Source organism: Perca fluviatilis, chromosome 10 (genome assembly GCF_010015445.1).
Source record: "Perca fluviatilis chromosome 10, GENO_Pfluv_1.0, whole genome shotgun sequence".
Taxonomy (NCBI): Eukaryota; Metazoa; Chordata; class Actinopteri; order Perciformes; family Percidae; genus Perca; species Perca fluviatilis.
Genome location: NC_053121.1, coordinates 26,831,183 through 26,853,826, shown reverse-complemented (window position 1 = coordinate 26,853,826; position 22,644 = coordinate 26,831,183). Strand labels below are relative to the sequence as shown.

At 40.1% G+C, this 22,644-nt stretch overlaps 1 protein-coding gene across 3 annotated transcripts in view; it reads right to left on the bottom strand.

Annotated features, from left to right (window-relative positions):
- LOC120566768 (ecto-NOX disulfide-thiol exchanger 2-like) overlaps window positions 1-9,140 on the bottom strand; it is a 224,529-nt gene extending 215,389 nt beyond the window's left edge. Inside the window, exons 1-2 of one of the 3 annotated variants that reach the window (XM_039813405.1) lie at window positions 8,938-9,140; window positions 4,743-4,805 (exon numbers count right to left, since the gene is read on the bottom strand). In XM_039813405.1, the coding sequence (XP_039669339.1) occupies window positions 4,743-4,805; window positions 8,938-8,959 (85 nt within the window). In that variant the 5' untranslated portion in view covers window positions 8,960-9,140. Of the gene's footprint in view, window positions 1-4,742; window positions 4,806-8,937 lie in introns of those variants that run through there. The other 2 variants (XM_039813407.1, XM_039813406.1) reach the window with 2 other exon arrangements.
- Window positions 9,141-22,644: the final 13,504 nt, after the last annotated feature.

The following is a 22,644-nucleotide window of genomic DNA, read 5'->3' as shown; positions in this document are numbered from 1 at the left end:
GGTGTTTGTTTTGATGAGAGAGAAGAAAATGTTCTCATGTTGCAAATCACAGCTCGCATGTTGCAAATTTGGTGAAAAGGGGGGCCCCAGACTGAACTGCCGTTTCGTGTGACTTCATTATTCAGACTGATATGTTCATTTTAGGCAATTTCTGTTTGGGAAACGGATGCTATTTTGTTTTGCCTTAACCAATCAGTAGTGAGCAAATTCCCACCAACATCATTTTGAGTTCAAACAGAAGCTGCAATGGTGGTTACTAGGAATGGTTAACATTTGCCATGTCAATTGAAGAAATTTAGCAGCTTTTTTTTTCTATTTTCTATTCAATTTTCTATATTGACTCTACAACCTGTACAGCTACATCAATCGAATCCAATCTTGTTGCCATTTTTGTGCCAACATTTCTGGTGCCATTTTTCACTGATATCGCTATTTTTTATAGTAAGATGACATCCCAATTTTAAATAATTTGGAGGAAACAGGTGGACAGTGATTTAGAGGTATAAAACTAGGCTGAAATAGTGGTGAAGCTGCAAGGAAATCTTACATACCCACACTGTCAAAAACATCAAGCAAACAGATGAAGATTTGCAATTTCTCTATCAAGCTTTGTAATTTCCTTAGGTTTTCTATACTGGCTTTTTGATCATAGATTGAGGAGAGCTGAAAACCGAGAAAATACAAAATGTTTTTGACAGTGTCACAAAGGTGCTGATTTATTTTTATGGTACTTTTATAGTTTTGCTATACTGAACTGCATTATATTATAAGGACTTTATAATATCTTTGCTCTGCTGTATTCAGTATGTAAAGGAAGTGGACAAAATACTGCATACACCTTTTAATATGATGCAGTTCGGTACAGCAACAATTCAAAATGAACATGTTTTACAAAGGGTAGCATTTATTAGGACTGTTGAATGTAATTTGGAAGTACAGAGAAGTATTAAAACAGCATTAAGATCCACAGTGGGAACAAATTTAAACATTTACAATTCTACCCATGTAGCAATTTCTCTAATTATAATACACTGGGATAGCAACAACTGTTGTTGTATTGTACGGCCCCTCAGAGCTATTCATCTGAATATTTCACTTTTCATTATTGCTTTCATTATTTATTCTTACTTATTCAGTCGTTTGATAAATAACTTGCCAGTCAATAAAAGACGACGTTTTAAAATTCTGGGGAGTGGAAGAATTCCCAGTTTGTCCAAATAAAAACTATTCTACCATTTATTGATGCTCCAAAGGACTGTCAAATCACACTTCACAACAGCAATTGCTGCAGCATAATATATTACCTCTATTTACTTTAGTGTCTCCATATTTGCATCTAATTTCCACTGGGAAAGCGTGACAATTGGTGAAGTATAGGCGTTATTCTTTTTCATAGCATCCTTAAAAAGGCTTCAGACAGGCTAAAAAAAGGCTTCCACATGCTCAACTAGTACAAAAGTAGAAAAGCTCCATTCATTCAGTATAATTAGTTACATTTTGAGACTTTGTGATGGTGGCAGTTACATTGCCTTCACATGATTAGGCAGAGCTCAGAAACCTGGTCAAAATCAGCGTTTTAGCCACAAATCTTGTCCACAGCTACCTTTTCAAAGTGAATCTGCAATCAGCAGATGTCTGTGCTTCCTTCTGTGGTGACTTTTTTATGAAGTTGATTACAGCCCTTCAAAGCTGTCTGCTATCCTGTTATTTCTAGACTTCAAGAATACAGGTGGCAATGACTACAATACAATGACTAGAGAGCGGCTGCCAACTTGCCTTCATTAATAATTGAGCATTTCAGTTAACTTCCAAACTAATTAGCACCATTATCTATGGCACCCTACCACAATGTACCATGCAGGGTAACGCGAAAACAGGGACAACTACATGATTTACAGTACTTGTTGAAAACTTTGAAGCTACACGAGACCACAACATAGATGCAATCAAAGCCTCTCACACCGCCCACAGTCAGCCAGGAAAGAGCAACCCATCAACAATGTTGCCAGCAGTGTGAATACACAACGACAGCGCTCCATAGCACAGCTGTCCACTGCAGCGGTAGTAATTGTGGAAAAGCAACATTATGCACCAAATTCTGATGTAAAAGTGTCTCTCTCACTGTAACAAGGACATTACACCACCCTACAAGTTGAAAAAAAAAAAACAATTGCTTTTGTGGGTGTAACAACAGTACATCAGACGTGCATGAGGTGCTCAAATACAAGTGGGGAAAAGTGAAAATTAAAAACTCATTTAGAGCCAAACAAACCATGAACATGCTTTACTGCCTCAACCAAAATAAACATGTTTTCTTTCACCTGTTTTTGCAGGGAGGCACATTTAAATGAGGGCAATGTCACAGGAATACGGTTTCTATCATTGTCTTTCTGAAATGAAGACTTGGATAAGAAGCTGTTTAGGGATTCACATAAGCTCCTTGTCAGGTCGCCTGCTCAAAAGAGAAGTCTGTCTTTAGATGCAAAAGGGGGTTCAAACTGCATGTATCAATGCTGGCTTCACATGTATAAAATGCATTATGAAAATGTATCCTTGAGAAGCAAATTTGATGAAGGCCCTGCTTTCTTCATAAGTCTTTATAGTTCTGAGATACAGTATTCCTCAGATACTGCTTTAAATAATTACCCTCCGCCTTGAGGGGGAAACCCACTGATCAGAGCACTTAAAGTAATAAAAAGTAAGAGAAAAGCAATAACCTTATGGTGACCATACACCAGTCAACACTTAAGGTTGACCAAAGCCCTATTCACATGGGATTAGTATTACCTGGTGACCTCTAGTCATTTATAATAATCACAGAGGTTGTCTGTGATCTTAATCGCGTGCAAATTGGCCAGGTCCGTAATTTGTCAAGTTAAAATTCCCCCGCAAACGACCTACCATATTTCGCCAAACACTGAGGTTCTGTGATAATATTAGTGCGAATCGACATGTCTGGGATTTGGCGGGGTCATTTTTTCAAGGTTTTTGTTTCCTGTGCGCCTTTTGATCCCTCTTGCGAAGACGGATATGGGATTGCTGGGGGGCTGCAGACGCCGCCTTTGATGGCCAACCTACTCTGGACCGCTGCACGACTGGAGACCTCCGCTGCCGAGTCAACACGCTCCCCGCGGCTTCGTCCGAGAGCTGACGGTAGAGCTGGGCAATATATCGATATTATATCGATATCGTGATATGTGACTAGATATCGTCTTAGATTTTGGATATCGTAATATCGTAATGTGGCATAAGTGTTGTCTTTTCCTGGTTTTAAAGGCTGCATTACAGTAAAATTATGTAATTTTACTTTCACTTACCAGACTGTTATATTATTTGCCTTTACCCACTTAGTCATTATATCCACATTATTGATGATTATTTATCAAAAATTTCATTGTGTAAATATTTTGTAAAAGCACCAATAGTCAACACTGCAATATCGTTGAGGTATCGATATCGAGGTATTTGGTAAAAAAATATTGTGATATTTGATTTTCTCCATATCGCCCAGCTCTAGCTGACGGTGATGCTGTGTGGGTGCCACCGCGGCAGGGATAGGGTATGCACCTTTGGTAACCTCTCCCTGACCTGGCCCCAAAAGATACGGAACCCTTACCCAACTGCGGTGCAGCGGCCTCGCCCTGGCCATCCTGCGCGCGCTTCCAGGTACCCAACTCTCAGGTACAGATATGTCAGTAAATTCGAGTAAAAGCAGGCTTCGCTTATCCTGTGCGAATGCGCCACTTGAAACTCAGATGTGATGGGGGGGGTCAGTTCTAAATCACACGAGGTCCCCAGTGGATACTAATCCCGTGCGAATAGTGCTTTAGAGTGATTACACAGAAAACCATGACACAGATCTTGAACACATCTTTATACCAGCTCTACTGTGCTGAAGCTAAAACAAACAAATGGCTCAAAGCACAGTTTTGTCAGTCATACACAGTGACAAGATGTGGCTTATCTGTGTCTTTAAGAAACTCATTGGAGACAATGAGAAAAAGTAATACAGTCTAAAGCACACCATCTGAAAGCATCATTTATTTAGCTTCACCCTTTGGCTCTTGATAACAGCACTGGCAAAACTCCTCATAGACTGGCCCACAGAAAGACAAAGAGCAACTTGAAGCTAAGCTGAGGAGTTATACAGCCAGGACACTCGTTGTCTTCCTGGGCCTTTAAGGTGCTGCTGAATGATCCATAACCAGTTTACTAGAGCTGAGCATCTCTGCCTTTCAGCAGCGTACTCTCCTGAATCCTCCATTTTCAAACCGTGATATTGCCAGCGGTACTCACAGAAGGGGAGCTTCCTTTATCTCTGACTCATATTTTCACATTTCATTATGCTGCCTCTTTTCCCCATAGCCATTTTTTACTAGACGCACACTTACTGCTGAATTGTTAGCAAAACTGAGCTTACGTTTTACTCATTTAAAAGGGAGATTTACTTAAAGCTGACATATCTCTCCACACTACAATATCTCAGTCTGCTTCAGTTGTGCTTTAATTTAGCTATACTAGCACCATTATCCTGGGGCCACTGCAAAAGCAAAACAAAGCATCTCTCTCTCTCTCTCTCTCTCTCTCTCTTTTTTTTTTTTCCCCCTAAAGGCAATTCAACAATGTCCTGCTCATTGCTCAGAGAGAGGATCGGTGCAGGGTGGAGGTAAATGGCTGTCACAGGGAATGATAGACCTTAACTCAACCATGGTCGCTCCTGAGGCCACTCAGCCTCCACTTACAGTGATGGATGCAAGGATGTCGCCCATCACATTCTGGAGAGTGGGGAAGACTTTGTTCCATCGCTAGAGGAGTCAAGAAACATTAACATAAGACAACAGTTTTAGAAATTACTCGAACTGCTTTTCCCTGATGTGAACTGATGACAGGGTTGAAGTTAAACCCAACTTTGCTTTTTTCAATCTGAATGGAGCTAAAATGATTAGTCAATTAATCTTGTGGTCAATCTACAGAAAATGACAACAATTAGCTAGTTTGTCAGACAACACAGGATGTCACCATGGGCTCTTGGAACTTGGGCTGGGCCTTTTCCACCATTTTCTGACACTTTATAGACTAAACAATTAAACAGCTACTCCAGTAGTGCACCTCTAAAGTTGGATGACTTGCAAAATACACATAAAAAGATTTTAAAAATCAAAGCATCGGAGGCCGATATATCCAGACTTTTAGTCATTATACCGATACTGGATCATAATGCAACTGGTAGCATATTTTCACAACACGCTACCTGCCTGGTAAAAGGACAGTGTCTTTCATACTCCACACCCCCAGTTTGTAACACAGGCTTTCTGATAAAAACATGTTGTCTCCAGTCCAAGCCAAATGTGAGCTATCCCTGATTTGACAAAGCTCCCCCCAGAGCCACAGAAGACACTATATTGTTTCCCCAGGCTGAGTAGAACTTATCATCCTAATCATAATGAAACATTTATCTGCTAAATACAGTATCGAGGGGGTGACCTCTAGCTCACCTGGTAGAGCCCCATGTAGGCTCAGTCCTTGGCAGTGGCCTGGGATCGAATCCAACCCATGTAATCCCCTCTCTTTCCCCTCTGTCCTGCAATTCTTCAGCTGCTCTAATAAAGGCAATAAAAGCCCTAAAAATATAATCTAAACAGGTCAGCAGTATGACTGACTTAACTGCACAGCTGTGTGTACAGAGCTTCTCCCTCAGAAAATGTTTGCTTGCATACTATTCTCAACACTACGCTGGCTAGTTACTGGGGGAAATAACCATAAAATTATGAGCACTTATCCGTCATTAGACTGGCTGTAAGAGACATGGAGTAAATTCTTAATGAATCATAGCTAAATAAACTGGAGGCAGCTAAAACGGTGAGCAAAGTGTTTGACTAAAGCGGAATACTGTAAGCCTGTTTGTGGGAGGTTTTTGGATTGTATGATTCTCCAATTGCTCAGTGACCGTGTTAAAGTCTTTCATTTGACTACAGTTAAAGGATTACAAAGAAATTAGAAAATAAATGCAGGGAAAATACAAAGTCAGTGGCACTCCACTTAAACCCTAGATGACTTTAATCCAGCAGGCATATAAATGCTGAGCTCAGTAGTTTCCAAAGTGTGCTCTGGAGGCCAACAGTGTTCCTCCCCAGAAAGAATTGTTTCTCAGTGCCCATTACTAGCCTACCTAGTGAAATACTTATCTTGTAGGATAATTGTTTTTAAAAAGGTCCCATGACATGCTGCTCTTTGAACGCTTTTATTTAGGGCTTAGTGGTCCCCTAATACTGTATCTGAAGTCTCTTTCCCGAAATTCTGCCTTGGTGCAGAATTACAGCCACTAGAGCCAGTCCCACAATGAGCTTTCCTTAGGATGTGCCATTTCTGTGTCTGTAGCTATTGAGGAGGAGAGAGGGGGGGGGCAAGGTGGAGGGTGGGGTGTGGCCTTGACCAACTGCCACTTTGCTTGTTTTCAAGTCATGATGTCTCTCTCTCATGGGCGGGTCAAATTCTCTGGGCGGGCAAAGCAGAGAAAGGAGAGGTAATCTTGCTCCTTATGACCTCATAAGGAGCAAGATTCCAGATCAGCCCATCTGAGCTTTCATTTTCTCAAAGGCAGAGCAGGAAACCCAGGGCTCGGTTTACACCTTTCGCCATTTCTAGCCACTAGGGGACCATAGGCAGGCTGGGGAAACTCACTTTAATGTTTAAAAAAAACAAAACTCATAAAGTGAAATTTTCATGCCATGGGACCTTTAAGAAATTAGAGTGTCCCAAAAAAAGGAAAAGCTTGGGATCACTCAGCCATGCTGTCAGTACCCGATCCGTGCCGCCTGCACGATCGGTTCTGCGCATGCGCAAGATGTTCACGCATGCGCAGATGATGATACTGTTTTACGACCTGCCCGATCTGTTCCACGCTAGCCTCCACCGGGATTTCTTTCTGTTTTTTACTTTTGTTGTCATGGAAACCAAACAGTACATCTTTCCACCATAGACATTATATAATGGACCAATAGACCCCGTTGCTCTGGACAGAGACCAGTGAAGGATATTAGAAGCACTTTTCCCGTGATCACTTGCTTTACTGCGCAGCCTCCAACTGACGGAGACAACGTAAATGTGACGCAAGCAACCTGTCTGAAAGTTGTAAGTCTTCTGGTAGCTGTGCCAAGATAAATCTCAATCATTCCCAATCTTACAGAGACAGAGAGCATAGGTATATGTAAGGAGATAACATGGGCACAGGCTAATTATTGCTAACTAACATGCTAGTTAACATTAGTAATTAAACCTAAACAGCTAATGTAAGTCCAAACTGCCTGCGAGCTTCTCCTGTACTATACGGTAATTCCTCTACTATGCGACAGTAAGTCGCTTGGTTATGATACAATCGTTAGCCTATTTTTACAAAAACGTCTGCTACGGAGCCATAACGTGAGGTAGAAGGTAATGGAGCCTTTTATAAATTGTCGTGTTTCTTTAGAACTAAACAATGGACAAATAGAGTCTTTAAACGCTTCAGATGTAAAGTTATTCGCTATCAAAGTGACGTCAAAATGAATGGCAGTCAATGGAATGGTAACGGCGGGTGATCTCTTGTTAGCATCAAAATGGCACCATAGGAGCTACGCATTCCAGAGGCTCGCTTACCCCCTTGCTTTCCACAACAAAGAAAAATCAGAGATAGGCTAACCGCTACCCGACGGCTAGATTCAGTCTAAAATAACGTTAAGACAAACTTAATGGGAAAAGCAGGCTACAGCTAAATTAAGACTTTTCAGTAATAACAATAAGTATTGAGTGATTGTATTTTAAATGAGCACAAGTAAAGTAGAACTGACGTAACAGCTGTTATATATATTAACGTTTATTTTCAAGTTTTATTTTGAGGGTCTTTTAAAGTTGACATGCTGTCTCAGCTAGCGGTTAGCCAAATTAGCTGTTAGCTAAACTAATGTTAGCTTGCCTGTGGAGGCTAACGGCAGACCACTACAATCAGCTAGCGGTTAGCTGAATTAGCCGTTAGCTAAACTAACGTTGGTTTCCCGGTGGAGGCTAACGGCAGACTGCTATAATCACCTAGCGGTTAGCTGAATTAGCTATTAGCTAAACTAACGTTAGCTTCCCAGTGGAGGCTAGCGTGGAACAGATCGGGTAGTGTCGTAAATCCTCGTACAACAGCACATGCGCGAACATCTTGCGCATGTGCAAAACGGATCGTGCAGGTGGCACGGATCGGGTACTGACACATGCACGCCTATCAGATTTGTGGCTGGAGAGTCCGATAAAGTCAACTTATTTATCCATATCCAAGCCAAATCAAATGGTTTTTCAACAGTTCACACTGTTCCCCGGTTGCTCACAGGATGTGAAAAGGGATAAGGGAAGCGACATTATGAAGTCAAATGAGCAGGATGGATTTCATTAGTAAACTAATCCTGTCATAAAGTTTTAGAGGGGTGGAAACTTTTACATGTCATGGAACAAGTTTAAACATAGCGCCTTTACCTGAGAAAAATCGCATTTTAAATATCATTAATTAAGTCAGGGTAAGGTCGTGTTTAGGCTTCCCAAGATTTATTAAAAGGTAAATCATTGTGGAAATGTCAGTATAGTAGGTTAATATTAGTCAATAGGGATGATTTAAATTGCGCTGAATTAAGAGATTATTGAGAACAACAGTGCAACAACGGACACTGTCCAACTTTACAACAATAAATGATTTATGAAACAGAAATGTTATTACAATGCTAGCTAAAATACAACCGTCACGTTATAACAAAATAACCTGTTGGGTTCCTTCCCCAGGAACAGAGGACAAATGCCATGTAAAGCGACGAAGTCTCTATAAAGTCACTATTTACCGTATATAGACACTTTAAAAATAAATACAATGTATCTTTCTGTGTAACGTTAACGCGTGATGCTGTGAGGTTACTTAGAGCAGCCTACCGGTGTACTGCAGGAGAAACATTGTCCTCTGTCGTTGATTTTTAAGATTAAACAGTCCCACCGAAGATAAAGTCTTTCAGTCTGAAATAAATCCTTGAAGTCGTGGACTTTTCTTGGCTGTTGCGCTGCGCTGCGGTAGAAGAGACGGTGCTCTCGTACTGTATCGTATATCTGCCAGCCAACGGTGAGTGGTTATCACCTGCCCCAGCAGTCACAGCACGCTCTATGCTAGCCTACTGTCAAGTTGGCAAACGGTATAAAATAATTTCCGGTTGTGACTTTCAAAACAAATCCCACTGCGTTTTATTCGGATTGCAACACGCTTAATCAGATTTTTAAGCGTCAAATGACAATAGGGGTTTGTTAATAACTACAACAAGCAATGTTTCTTCCGCTATATCACATGACCTGAATGCCTACTTACTTTTCTTCATCTTTAAAGAGACTGCACTTTTAAATTGAAGGCAGGTGCACATAATTTCCTTTGTTGCAGATTTGGGTGTAAATATTCCCATGGGTGCAATGTACCATGGAGTGAAGTGAATTGCAGAGTGCAGTTCTTCACACCTGATAGGCTTTAATGAATACAATGACTAAAATTGTGTGTATGTGTGTGTGTGTGTGTGTGTGTGTGTGTGTGTGTGTGTGTGTGTGTGTGTGTGTGTGTGTGTGTGTGTGTGTGTGTGTGTGTGTGTGTGTGTGTGTGTGTGTGAGTGAGAGACTGAATGAACACCGGAAAATGGATAACAGCAGTCTGAACGGATAACAGCAGTCTGTCTCTGAACACCAGACCCAAAAGATCGCAACAGTAGCCCTAATAAACAAACAAATAATTAAAAAATTGGTAATGAGTAAAAGTAGTTTGACTCAAGGTCCACTCACAAGGTTTTTCTGGAGCTTTCAGACACACTTCACAGTATTTGTCAGTGGATGGAGTATACCCAGTTGTCATGTGGTAGAAATCTCCTGAAAAAGCTAGTAAGTGGACCTTGAGTTAGGAATTTCACACTAACTAACTACTACTTAAGAATAGACCATACTTAATGCCCTCAAAGAATAAAACTGGAAAAAATAAAATCACAGAGTCCCCTAAATATCTGACTTAAATATAGAGAAAATACATCAGTTACTATTTCTCTGAAGAAAATAATATTTATTGTGTTTTCTAAACATGTGATAATTTGCAAAACATAGTCTGAAGACACTATGGTATATGCTACAGCAGTGGATAACTGGGTTGTTTGTCTCTGTCCTCATTAGCACTCCCTAACCTAGCTCAGACCAAGATTGGAGGAGATGTAGGCATCTATGTTTGTGAAGCATGCAGAATGGGGGCCATGAAAACTGCATTTTCATTAGGTGAATAGGTGTTCATTATGTTACGTTGTGTCTACTTGCTATTTTGGTATCTGAATTTAAAGTTTATACATTCCTACGTTGAGGATTTTTATGTGCACTGCGAAGGTGGTTACCGCCTCCACTGAAGTCAGATTCTGGCTGGTGGAAGTGCTCCTCCCGCACCCAAACTGTCCTTGTGCTCCACCACCAACGTCTGGCTGGCTCTTTGCCTAATATCACTGAGACGTGGGAAACGGTTCTCTGAGCACCTGAGCAACACATGTTAACCAAATATGTTATCTCCTTCCAGTTAGTTTAACATCATCTGCCCTCAGTGTCCCATTTCATGTATTTTATATTTGCTTGTGGCCATTATGCACCATCAGTTTTGTAATAGGAGAAGCTTTTGTGGATTCTTCCATCACCAAAATAGCAGCAGGAAAGGAACGGCAATTTAGTCTGACAAGTATTCTCAGAACAAAGTTGTTTTGGCGGGGGTGATTTTTATATTTCTGAAGGCAGTAAAGGGGTTGTATTGGTTGATAGGTGCCCTGCCAAATTACACACCATTTACTGCAGGGGTCACATAATTTAAGAGCCTTTCAAAGTAAAAAGTTAGATGAATGCTTGGGTAACATATGACCCACAGTTTTCTCTTTACCCGGTCTGAAATGGTGTTTTGTTCCAAGGTGATTTTCTGCATTTACCAGTTGACACAAATGTCTCCTTGAAAAATGATTTTGAAATGCTGTCCCTTCACCCTGGAACTACAAAAAAGGTCAGAGATAAAAGGAATGCCAGACATATCCTAAAGTGGAAAAGAATTACATACACAGGGCATCCATCATGCCCAGCAAAGTGTTCTCAGCATTGATTTTGAAACAACTTTGATGTAATTGCGGAAACAAATGAGGCATACGCTGTTCACGGAACGCTAATGTTGATTTCTCTATCTGCACATCCATTTTCTGGATATGGAAATTATATGTTTAGAGGCAGTCTGATTATATGTCAGAGCAACACTGCATATAAAATGCATTAAAGTAAAAAAAAGACCTGATGTATGAATACATTAAAAGTCATAGCATTTTTGTGTGCCATACACAGTGCACAAAGGGTAAAATAAAATAAGAACAGGGCTTATGAGCTTAACTGGTATTTTTCTACGCTGTATTAGAACTTGTTGACCTTTTCATATTTGAAAATTTAATGTTTAGATCAACTAGCAGACCTTGTTGGCTCAGAATCTTTTGGGCTTCAAAGAGCTAATGAAGAGCAGTTGAAATGTGCAGGAGATAACTGTACGCATATGAGGTAAGGGCCTTTATTAAGAAATCTACACAAAGGTAATTGCATTCCTAAATCAGCTTCTAATGGGTAAAGCGCAATAGCTGCGTTTTTCAGTGTCACATTATCAGTAAGAATGTTTTCTTCTGAACTTTACCTTTGTTGCTTATTTAGTCATGAATATACATTTTTTTGAGAAATATCAAAGATGTGAAACCAAGTCGTTAGAGTCTTTACCAAAAAAGGAATTAGAAAGTAAAAGTATTGTAGAAAAAAATGGCACCTGTGAGTGTTTTATAATACATTATAGTACACTGTACAATACAATAGTACAAGCACTCATTTGTTCCTCACTCTATAACACTCAACCAATCAAAGAGAAGCACAAGGAGGTGATCAAAGTCCCCCCTCCCCCCACATACACATACCCCACACTTGAACTGTGTCATCCCACTCAACATGAACTGTGATTACTGGATAATGGATGAGTAAATATTTGAGTAAATATACATACTACTTTCCACCACTGCCAGCATTGTCTCTGTGCTTTAATGTAAGTGAGATATCAGTTAAGCAGCGTGCTGTAAAAGTGTTGAAAGTGCCAAAAATAGCGGTATTGATAATTTGATGCTGATGTCACTGAGCAAGGCCAGTTGGGATTTGGCTGCCTTGACTCACACTGTGGTTGAATGCAAGCGCTAAGCAGATCACAGTCGTCTTTTCTGTATGGTGCTTTGAAGACAATCTATTTTTATACTAAACATCCTCTGCTGTGTGTGCAAGATGTGCTTCATGCGTTGGCTGCGTTGGCCTTTAGTGGTCGTGCAGAAATGTACAGCCAAACGGGGCTCTCTTTTACCATCATGTTTCCTCTGAAGACAGCATTCATAAATAATCTTAATGGTTTCCAGAGTGAATTCAATTACCTTTGTCACCCAATAGAAATGAATAAAAGCCAGTATGTGCTTTCTTATTCTATTTGCATGTCCCTGGGGGATGATGTTTGCATCTCTTCAATTTTCAGACTATGGTTTGCTCTCCATGGTTTGCTTAGTCAGAAAATTCATTTAATCAAATGCTAATTTGATATAATACCTAACAGATGCAGGAAACCTTCAGTAGCTTTTATAGATTGCACTGTGCATTAAGAACACCACAGTCCTCCGTGGCAAAGTGAACTGGGTAGCTTGAAAGTGGTGGTGTAATAAATCAAAGTAATTCCTGTCAGAACATTTTCACTTCTTTTAGAAATGAGAAAAAATCTTTACCATCACAGAAAACGTCACAGTAGCCATTTCTTCAGTCAAAGAGGATGCCTTTGGCCCTGCTCATTCCAACATAAAGGCACAATTAACGGATTAGCAGGTCATTCCTGCATCTAAATGTCTTTATTTTTATTCCCCTTTGAAGGTCAATAGTATGCACCAAACACCAAGACAAATTCCTTGTAAGTGAAAATCTACTTGGTAATAAACCTTTTTCTGATTCTTATTCTTATTCTAATTAAGATAGGAAACACTCATTATTAAATGGAAACTTACTATGTTACATATGATATCTAACCCATATACTGTATACATATACTCACCTAAAGGATTATTAGGAACACCCTACTATGACCGCCTTCAGAACTGCCTTAATTCTTCGTGGCATTTAAACGATGCCCAGTTGGTACTAAGGGGCCTAAAGTGTGCCAAGAAAACATTCCATTCCAACAACCATGCCACGCTCAAAGTTGCTTAGATCACCTTTCTTTCCCATTCTGACATTCAGTTTGGAGTTCAGGAGATTGTCTAGACCTGGACCACACCCCTAAATGCATTGAAGCAGCTGCCATGTGATTGGTTGATTAGATAATTGCATTAACGAGAAATCTTACAGGTGTTCCTAATAATCTTTAAGGTGAGTGTACATACATACAACTTTCTTTATCAGACACTCCTGGTGTCCTCTCACCATTGTCACAACCACTTCATTATGAAAGTTAACCTGATTTTGAAAATGGAAATATATATTAAAGTTGAAGATCTTGGATTTGTAGATATCCTCTCTGAATGTTGTGCAGATCAAATAAAGCCATTTATTGTACTTTCACACACAGAGCAAGCTTGAAATCACAATTGGGTTCCACGTCCTTCGCAGGGTCTTCGCATCCCAGCTAACAATTTCTGGTTGTGGGAATGTTCCCTGAAGGTCAAGGTTTTGGTTAGGTTTTGGTTATGTGTGTGTGTGTGTGTGTGTGTGTGTGTGTGTGTGTGTGTGTGTGTGTGTGTGTGTGTGTGTGTGTGTGTGTGTGTGTGTGTGTGGTAACACAGTGGTTTAATAGGGTTTGAGTACTTTTTACAATGAAACTGCTGTAAGGAGGAATCATTTTCTGTAGCTTGAGGGTTTTAAGTGGAAATTGATAGAGAAACGGGTAAAGGGGTACTTGTGTGTAATATCATTTGAAGAAATATTGCAGTTAGCATATTTGAAGGGTGTGATTTGTGTTATATGTTTGTTTTTTTTGTTATTCAATCTAACAGCTAAATATTATTTGTACATTTAAGTTATTGTTCAGTAAACAATACCTTTTTTGTTAAAGAGTTGTCTGGGGTCAGTTATTCCAATACAGCACAATAGATTTGCTTGTTAAAAGTAGGGTGGTATATGACTAATCCAAAATTGGTAAACCTTCGTGGTAGCTCCGTTAAAGAAACAAATCCAAACACTTCATCATTCCAGTCTAAAGTTACTTATTGCAGCTTGGGCATTGCACTTGAAAATGCAAGTTTGTCAAGTCAAATATCCTATATGGCTTTAATAGAAAAATGTTTTTTGACGCATCGTGATGCATCGTGATACATCGAGATATCGTATCGAAGGCATGATAATCGTAATCGAATCGGGAGATCAGTGAAGATTCACACCTCTACTCTCTATTCTGTCTCTTTGTGCTATCTGCCCTTCATGCCTCATCATCATTATTCTCATTATTTCCCATCATCTGTTCTCTGACTCCTCTACATACCTTCCTGTTCCTTAGTGATTAGCAAGTGATCATTTGGACGGGGAAGGTTGAGGCGATTGTCCAGCCCGTCACAGCCACACCTCATTAACCGAGCGCCCCCCCCTATCCCAGTGAACGGGTTGGCAAATACCAGTTTGAGTGATGCAATGTACTGGGGGATAAAAAAGTGATAACAAGAAAGAGAAAGTGTGCATGAGGTGTTTTATATTCCAGGAACCTGGTGTTGAGGTCACTTATTTTAGGGGGAGGAAAGAGATTGGCGTTTTGTCAGTGGCAGCATTCAGTAAATTGGATTAAATCCACACGGAGGCCAGTCGGTCTCTAGAGGGTTTCCCAACAGCATGAATATTGATGCAAGGGTTTCATGCAGGGCACATAATAACAGGCTTAACCTCTCTCTGTCGCTGAGTCCCTGTCAACGGCAAGGGCCTCAAACCATCACTCAGAGTCTGGAGGTCACTTGAACGTAAAACATCATCAATATAGCGATGAGGGCAGGCTAAATGATTTGTTTTCATCACAAGGGGGACCAATTCCCATTAAAATGCCACAAGGATCCTGTTCTACAACACAACAGGTCCATGACAGTGAGTGGGCATTTTGGCAGCTGTGTTGCGCAGCTAGCTGGTCATGATATCTGGCCCCAAATGTGCCATCTGTGCAGATAACCATCACATACATTGGCCATTAGACAACATTACCACAAGGCTGACAGATCCATGTATAACCCATGCTAAGTTTATGAAAAAAATAACCTGGCATGTTAGCAAAAGAGATCAGGCGAGAATACTTGTGTTTAAAGGGTATTTCTGGTTCATAACAAGGTAAACAATACAAGCATTACCTAAACTGTCAATTGTAAACACCAATCACACTTTACAGACATTGAGCATTGATATTTGGCATGTAGATGCTTTTTTCTGTCAGCTCTCCACTGTCGCTATCTGCATTTACAAAGGCATTGTGTTGTTATGTGTTGTAGCGACATCAGTTCTTCCATGTGGTATGGAGGGACTCAAGTTGACTCACGTTTCTTCCAAATCGAGGGTCTAAGGATACGTGAGTGTGGCTGGATCAGATTTAATTGACAGTGGTCTGACAAAAGTCATCAGAATCTGAACCAAATGTTGCATAATCCTGATTGGTTCAAGGAAGTATATGACATCAGCTTTTTTCAGCTTTAAACCAGTGAGAAGAGCGCACACAAAACAGCACAGACAGAAGTTGCTACAGTAATGTAAAATAACAAAGACTTTTCTAACTTCGGCAGAAAATCGTTTGTATAGTAAGTATAGCTCATAATAAAAAGCTGATTGAGAAAATGTTATCAGGGCCTTTTATTGAGTATACAATGTTATCACAACAGATAGAAATAATGTCCAAAACTATGAAAATAAGTAAAATAAGACATGTATAATAAAATGGAATTATCCTTTAGATGTGCACAAATATAACCCTCCTGAACATGAACTAATCTAAACCCACATCATCTCTTTGCTTGTGGTTCAGCATGCTCATTCTCTGTTAATTATGCATCAGACACACTCCAGGTTCATTACCATCACTTTCCTTCACACGCAACATTCAAGTGCCAGTCACAACTGGTAAATGAAACCGCAGAGGCATCCAAATCCGACCGATCCTGCAAACCCTCTGCCCTGCCCTCCACCTCTCACTCTCACCAATTAAGAGGGTGTGGTTAGCAGCCCTGAACTTGACACTTCCCGTCTCTCTGCTTTAATTATGTCTGAGTCCCTGAAGGTCACAGAGAGGACAGGGTCCAATTAGTCGACAGACAGAGAGAGGGCAGTGGATGACGCCACGCTCACACAAGCCGGAATCCATCAGAAAGAGGCAATTGAGTTTGGTGGTGAATGAAAAAGCTCATCTACGGAAGAGTGAGGATAAGGGGGAGAGGGGTGAAGGATGGGAGGGATCAGAGCTGACTAAAAAGAGATGACAGATATCAGATCAGATCAGGCTAAATGTAGCTAAAATAAATCAACATCATCAGTTGGCATGTGCTGTAATCACTCTCAAGGAACTCCTCGTTTGATTTTCCCTTTATCTATCCTTGTTTTATCACCACTTCGCGTTTGATCTTTATTGCCACCCCCTCTCTCACCAAATAAGTCTCATCCCCTCTATCTCTCTCTGCCTTTTTTTTGTCTCTCACCATCTCCCCCTCTCTCTTGCAATCTCTGCTGTGCCCACGCATGTGAGCATGCTATTGTTCCGGAGCATGTCATATGTTTTTCAAGTGAAAGTTCACGCTCTTAACAACCTGTAACTTTGCAAAACACTTCTAAAAGGCTGCAGTTGTGGAGCAATGAAATAAAGACAGTCCCAGCTTGAGCTCTCAGTTTTTGGTCTCTGTACTTGTGGCCTTCAAACAAAAAATTGCATGTAATTACATAGCTGTCTTTATCAAAATGAAAAGGGCTCTCGCTTTTATCTGAGTCACAGAGGAGGCATGGAGTTGGTACATTTTGAAGAACCCACATCAGCAGCTTGTTTTAGATGGACACACAGATGCATCAGCAGGTCCTACATAGTCTACATAGAAAAACTGATTAAAGTCCTACAAGATATGGAGTCAGACAGTGTGGAGGACTGTGATGGAGAGATTGAGCTCTGGGTGTTAACACAGATGAGAAGCAGCTCTTCTCAGATCTAAGGAAAGACCTCCTCACAGGGGATAGTGACACCGTTATCAGGTGTGAAGCAGAAATGATGCCAGCTTAATCCTCTTTGTGCTGCAAAATCTGGACTATCCACGGGTTTTGGAGACCCTGCCTCTGGTGTGGTGGAACTTAACCCCCAAGCGGTTACACACACATATACAACCATACACACTCTTCTTGTGTCTCTCTAGCTTCCTCTTGAACCCATCTCCAAAATATAATAACCCTGGAATACCAATTTATCTACACAGCCACTAGTTCAAGGACACAGAGACTAATGGTTAATAAGGGTCATCGTTTTGTCTTAACCAGTCAAAAGAAAAACAAAGGATTTTTTTTTTTTGTATTTCATCTACTGCACCGCCAAGTTCAACCTTTTTGCTGACTGCTGCAGAAACTCAAGTGAGCCAGAGGAAGCTCCAAGGCGTGGGAGAGATCTGTGACTTTATAATTAGCATTCAAACGGTAAAAATGACCTGGAAGACATGAAAAAGCTGCCAGCAGATTGAAAGGAGAGTGTGATTAGCATGAAGCACCCTGAGGGTCTTATGATGTCCACAATTACTGGATTTTCAAAGTTATTATAATTTGCGTTATTAATTCGCTGCTAGTATATTCCAGCACACAATGAATGGTCACAAGTTTTACAAAGCTCCTACCACTATCCTCATACGAGAAATTACATCCTACTTTAAAGGTGGCCTGCCACACAAAACCGTTTTTACTTGTATTTTTTGAAATATGTTCGGTCCATATGTGTTTGTGTTATGTCGTGAATGTGAAAATGAACTGCTACCTCCTCTGTCAGCTCTAGCCACTGAAAAGAAATAAGCGAAGAAATCAGGCCAATTACAAAAGCTGGTCAGTGTGACGTGGTGTTGCCTGAGCTCATTACTATTCATGAGCTCGCCCAGTTGCGCTGGGTAAAGGATGCTCATAGCCAGGCTCTCATTGGCTAGCTGTTAGCCAATCAGAGTCAAGCAGCTTAGCTCGTTGAATATTAATGACAACTTGCACAAATCGAGCTGAGTCTTCCTGCAGGCTTTCTATACCACGCTTGAATGGCTTGAAACAAGGTAACCATGGCATTTTATCCACAAATTTAGTCCATGGTAGAACTTCAGACAGTACCACAAAGTAATGAAATACGTGTGGCAGGGCACCTTTAAGAAATGACACAATCAAAAGCGCTTCAACAGCCAAAGAAGACTGATGTCTCATCAGAAGTGCTTTTTTGTTTTCAGTAAAACTATTGAGTTTATTGTACAGCGAGTTGTTGCCCATCACTCAAATGTGACCTCACGGTACGAAAACAATGCAATCTGATTGATGAATGGCATTTACATTTTTTTGCATGTTTTTTAATCTGGTAGATTCCAGCTTTAGTTGATGAGTCTCTATTAAGGAGTATATGAATTAAGTTCTGAAAATGATTTTGAGTTCCTTTTTGTTTTGCAGGTATGGTCGATCCACCGCTTTGCAGCTATTCGATGGAGTACCGCAATATTTTGAACACACATTCATGGTTCCTAGATGATGCAATCTAATGACTTTAGTGATTCCCTGACTTAAATTTTTGTCCACAACTTTTGTTTATGACTAAATAAAAATCAGAATTGCTTTATTCGCCAAATGTTCAATGTACACAGGCACTGGAATTGGTGATGATGCAAAGAAAAAGTCAAGTTAAAGTTAAAAGTCAGAGAGAGGTAAATACAGAATTGCAAGAATGATATACATATAGGCCTACACAAATAGGAAATAATAAATAAGATGCATTTTACTATTGCTAAATATCTGCAAAACTAACGACAATCAAATCAACTAATTTGAAAATATTACCATGTTACATAATAAACTAATATGTACCTGCTAATCATCAGCATGTTAGCATTGCCATTGTGAGCATAGTAGCTTTCTGACATTAGACTTTAGATAAAATCACCGCTGTGTGTATCTAGAGTTGCTAGCATGGAATTAGCCTTGTTTTTTTTCCTTTAAAGCTATAGTGCGTAGTTTCTGTTGCCCCCCATGAGGAATTCTAAGTAACGACAACAACACTGTCGGCGCGTCCACATGATAAAAGCCTTACGTGATCGCGCACGCACCCCCACCCCTCCTCGATGCAGTTGCTATCAGCTAAGGATAAAAAAAAACATGATGGGGATTCTTCAGAAGAGGACTTTATCTTCACTCGAGTTTCTGTGCGGGAAAGTCACCGGACGACACAATCTTCTGAACATAGCCATACTGAGAAAGACAGATGGAGTTGTGTGGAGCTGATAGTTTTAATTAGCTTTGTAGCAACTCATTTGGCAATGGCTTGAATGTAACGGACGTTTATTAATATCAAAAAGTTACGCACTGAAGCTTTAATGAATTAGCATTAGGCAGGTAAATGCTTACCTCTGTGATTCAAATGTAATTCTAATACATGCACTAACTGAGACTCTTAATCTTTCTATTTACCACCCCTTGATCCCTTTTGTAATGGTGCTTTGTAAAGCACAGCAATCTTAAATGTGTGAAAATACTTAACTTTTTGCTTCTGCTGACCAACAGACCTTTCCAATTTATCCACAGTGTCCTCGTTCCCTCTGCCTTTCTACTCACAAGCTCAGCACCCTGCCCATCGCATTTGTTGCATACCAGAAATCCAGGCAGAAAGCTAAGGGTTTAGGACCATTGATCAATAACCTATCTTTATCTTAAATTAGGACAGGCCTAGCCTCAGCTCCAACACAAGGCCAAAGTTGTTCATTACATGTAGCTTAGTTGTCACGGTGAATAATGACCAACAAGGCAGGAACACAAGCAGTGTTGTCAAAGTCCTGACTCCAAACAAGTTTCCTTTGTTTGAGTAACTGGTCAAAAGTACAAGCTGTAAGATTGACAGTGTCTTCCCAGAGTTTTTTCATGGCTAGACATATCATGAGGAAACATCAGCGCATTTCACTGTTGCTGTTGCTCTGACAAACATATTGCGCCAGAGCCCATTTCATTTAATGAGAGGGAATTGCAAAAATCAGATCATCATGGGAGAAGAGAGGACTTTAACGCTTTTATTTCAGTTAAGACGAGGACCCGTGAGCTTTTTAATTATAATAGAAAAAAATGTAAACCACTTCTCTTAAAAGGGGGAAATATTTATAGTGGAATACAGGATTTTCTGATGAATGTTTAGGCACTGTACAATTACTTGTATATTACAAATATGAAAGTCTGACTTCCTGTTTGTTGCTTGGTGTTCAGATTCTCTACCAGTTCTGTAATTTTCCACTCTAATAACTTGGTTAGGACCTCTGACATGCACCCTTGCATGCCCTTCAGTACAGTCTATTATTGTTTTTGGGAGGTGTAGGAGGCAATCTTTGCCAAAGAAACACATTTAAACTGGGCAGTGAGTAGAGATGCTAGCTAGACACACAAAGGTAATGAAGGATAATACAGAGATTACATGACATCAGTCTAACAATGGCCAGTACTCGTGTGGTTTTGGAAACAAAACTGAGCATCTGTCGTGACATTTTATCCCGTGATGTGCATCACAGTGGAAGTCAACACCGTATCTGGGAAGCCTTGTGACATTGCGATAAAAACATTATATTGGCAACTTCTACAAGGTGTTCTATGACATTGGCCCAGAGTAGCACATAGTTATGGTAGTCAACACATTAAAAATAAAGAAAACAGTGCTTGTTGCAATTTGTGGATTATAAAGTTATTGAAGTCAGCTGCCGTCAGTGGTGTTGGAAAATGTTTTCAGCTTATTTTAAACATTAAGATGGCATAATTCAGATATTATTGCAGATATCTGCTGTTAACCTAATGTTAGCCTTTTGCTTATTATTATCATATCTGAATCATGTGTTCACAATGACGGATATCCGACTTTAATAACTTCATAAGCCACAAACCATGACAACAATAAGCGTGTCACAGCATCACTTCTACGTGTCCAACTGAAATAGTTTCCGTTGTGTTGTAAGCTTCTTGCAGCGTTTTTTCTAAATGTTGCGCATGTGTCGTCAAATTTGTCGAATTTGTTCAGGGACAACGTACATAGTGCTACAAAGAACAAGCGAAAGAGAAATTATGTTTACTATTCATTTCAGTGAACATGTAACCATTTGACTCCCATCCTCAGGTCAGTAGCGTCAGAAAGAAAAAAGAGAGATCCCACCTTCACTGCCAAGTGACGATAAATGCTTCCAGGTCCACTTTTACATGTATGCGTAAAACTGTACACATTTGTTGGTGGTAATGCACAAGTCGCTCACATAACACATTATCTTCACTGTAGCCGTCCATTTACAGAAGCAGTAGCATTCCTCAGTGAGCTGCAGTCTTTTCTGTTGTCATATGCAGCTACTACAGATTAGGCCTATTTGTGTTCAGATTACTGTTATACAGTTCAATTGTTACAGTATTGGCATGTCCTTCATCTTTCTTGGTTGATATACATGTGCTGAGCTGTCGATATTGTGACATCTAAAGTATGAGCACAATTCAAGAGGATGCTGGAGTTCTTTGGACACCAAACAATATGCTGTTTGAAAGATTTTGCTAAAGGCATATTATCCTCGGACACAACCGTTCACAGCAGCTTCTATTATGTGGAAAAGGAGAGGAGAACAATACAAAGCAGCATGGGCAAAAGAATATCTTCTGTAAATCGCAGTTCTCCACACTGAATTGGCAAATGCAAAGGCACTATACTAAAGACAGTGCAGGATGAAAGAAGCCCACATAAAACAAAAACAGCAGCATCCATTCATCACAGCCAAACTACCAATTTTCTTCGTATATACTGTATATACAGTATGCCACAGAGATTTTTCATTCCTTCGTATGTACAAGCATTCCTTTAAAGGACTTCTAACAAGCCTGACGTAACACGTGTAAGGATTATTAATGGCATGGGGCGTAGGAAAAGCAAATTCCAGCATGGTTTTGTCTGTAATCTGTCTCTGGCTAAAGAGTGCATGTTCAGATTTAAGCACATACATGAAAGTGGGGCAAATACGTAGTGTAGCTCCAGTGAGAATCCTTTAAAAGTCGTTCCAAGAGCATAAGTTCCATTAAACATGAACATTTACCATGAAAGAGGACATAACTAATCCTCTTGAAATGTAAAGTATTCCCATTTACTCTCCTTTGAAAATGAAACACTGTTAATGTCACTGTTTGTCTTAAACTTTGACTCTCTCACTGTGTTTTCACTTCATCAAAGTTGATTGGTACATTTGGGGGCATAAAAAGGTCTTGTTCAGGGATATGCTAGTAACTTAAGAAAAAGTATGCCGATTTTCTGTACCCGGAGCCGCCGGTAAATCTCAAATGGATGACTCACTTCAGAAGTGTTGAAAATCGGCAACTTTAGCCCCT